We start from the raw sequence: 2500 nt of genomic DNA, 5'->3' as shown, positions 1-2500 counted from the left end.
CGTATGTCTGCTGGCTGCCTGCCTCCCTCCTGGTCCTACCAATACAACCAACCCCCCCATCTCTACACACTGTGCACTGGATCATGAATTCAGATCCCTCCAGCTGATACTCTTTTCTCTGCTCCCCCCCACCCCCCTGCTCCCCAAACACCCCACAGCCTCCATCCATCCACCAGTCCCTCCACTAATCCCCCATCCCATCCCCTCCTCTCCATCCCATTTCACAGCATCTGCTCATCCCCTACTTCCTTCCCTCCCTCCCTCCCTCCCACCATCTCTCTCCACTGTGCAGGTAAAATTACACCCCTTTACACCACTCCTCCTCCTCCTCCTCCCTGCCTCTCCCCAGGTAAAGCAGGTGGGTGAGGGCTGTAAAGTTAGCAGTTACAGGTTGTCTACTCCCTGCCACTGGCTGGCAGAGGGTTGGGGGGGTGTGGGTATGGATCTGTGTGTGTGTGTGTGTGTGTGTGTGTGTGTGTGTGTGTGTGTGTGTTCGCATACATGTGCATGTGTGTCTGTATTACACATGTCTACATACATGTGTAGGCGCACATATACCATAGGGCTGGCTGTGTGTGTGTTTTCAGGTGTGAAGCATACATGCCTATTATATGTTTGAATCCAAACTCATGAGTATTCAGTCCACACACTGATTCAGGCTTCAACTCCTATCAAGTGCTCAGTGTGTACATGTGTGTGACATGTAGTGTGTGTGTATGTGTGTGTGTGTGTGTGTGTGTGTGTGTGTGTGTGTGTGTGTGTGTGTGTGTGTGTGTGTGTGTGTGTGATAAGCAAAGAGACCTAGACAGACAGACAGACAGACCAAGATGGGCATAAGATCCACAGATCCACAGACTGAAATAATTACTGGCACTGTATTCTGTTTATAAATTATATAATTATATTACAAATTCTTCTCAGCCCATAGACTGTGTAAGCTGTTATGTATCTAACCTTTCAGATGAGAACACATCCTGTACAACCATAATAATCTCTGAAGTGATAAATCTACAACTTAAAGTTAAACCCACTTAAGTTTAACAAGAAACAGGATGAAAAAGACAAAGGACACAGGAAGGGTGGATTTTTTTTTTTTTTTTTTAATTATACAAGAAAACTATTTAAAATATACACTTGGGGAGTACATTATGTAAATAATTCTGCATTATTAAAAAAAACAAAAAACTATGACAACAGTTGGCCTGTGCCTTGTTTCACATACAGCTTATTTCAAAATAAAATGTCTACTTCACGTGTGCAAACAAACTTGCACGCACGCACACACACACACACACACACATTCCACCACCACCAACACCATCACCAGCACCAAAAATTCATGTGTACACATGCAGAGAAACAGACAGATATAGTGAACACACCCAGACACAGTGACACACACACACACACACACACACACCAAAAATTACAAACAAGACACAGTCAGACAGTGACACACACACACACACACACACACACACACACCAAAATTACAAACAAGACACAGTGACACACACACACACACACACACACACACACACACACACACACACACACACAAACTTCAGACAGACAACTCACTGGCAATAGCTCTGTCCGTTGGACGATGTTTCACAGGGCCGGTCATTCTTGCAAGGATTTGGGTGGCAGGACGGAAAACCTACAGGAAAATCATCACATTAGTATACTTCTTCTTCTTCTTCTGCGTTCGTGGGCTGCAACTCCCACGTTCACTCGTATGCACACAACTGGGCTTTTACGTGTAAGACCGTTTTTACCCCACCATGTAGGCAGCCATACTCCATTTTCGGGGGTGTGCATGCTGGGTATGTTCTTGTTTCCATAACCCACCGAACGCTGACATGGATTACAGGATCTTTAACGTACGTATTTGATCTTCTGCTTGCATATACACATGAAGGGGGTTCAGGCACTAGCAGGTCTGCACATATGTTGACCTGGGAGATCGGAAAAATCTCCACCCTTTACCCACCAGGTGCCGTCACCGTGATTCGAACCCGGGACCCTCAGATTGACAGTCCAACGCTTTAACCACTCGGCTATTGCGCCCGTCATCACATTAGTATACAATGTGTATTGGGCCACTCCATACAAACATACTGTAAATCTTAAATACAAGGTTTGTCAAAAATGCTTTGTACAATCTCTGTTCATCTCACACACCCCACCCCTAATCACCATGACTATACAGGTCTCCCATGTCCAAGTTTATAAAATCAAATCTTGATGACTAACGGATTATCTGAGATTTCATTTCTAATATACAGTATGACATGTATCAGATCATTAATTATGATTGATATTACGCAGGAATTGCTTATACATAATTCTATAATTTCAAACCAAGCATTTGTACACAATAATAGATATTCCAGGCCATTTTTTTCTTGCACACAGAATATATTCAAGTTATAAATATAGTTCTACGTTCTATAGTATCATATTTTACATTACATTAAATCATACATTATATATTAAA

The 2500-nt window shown here is 43.1% G+C and overlaps 1 protein-coding gene across 1 annotated transcript in view; it reads right to left on the bottom strand.

Moving 5' to 3' along the window:
* The window catches only part of LOC143276064 (notch homolog 2 N-terminal-like protein A), a 27460-nt gene that overhangs the window by 20759 nt on the left and 4201 nt on the right, over nt 1-2500 (bottom strand). Inside the window, exon 2 of the mRNA XM_076580451.1 lies at nt 1582-1660. Within this exon, the coding sequence (XP_076436566.1) occupies nt 1582-1660 (79 nt within the window). The remainder of the gene's footprint in view (nt 1-1581; nt 1661-2500) is intronic.

The sequence above is a fragment of the Babylonia areolata genome, chromosome 31, assembly GCF_041734735.1.
Source record: "Babylonia areolata isolate BAREFJ2019XMU chromosome 31, ASM4173473v1, whole genome shotgun sequence".
NCBI lineage: Eukaryota > Metazoa > Mollusca > Gastropoda > Neogastropoda > Buccinidae > Babylonia > Babylonia areolata.
The sequence above is the reverse complement of the archived record's forward strand: the minus strand, read 5'-3'. Positions and strand labels throughout refer to the sequence as shown.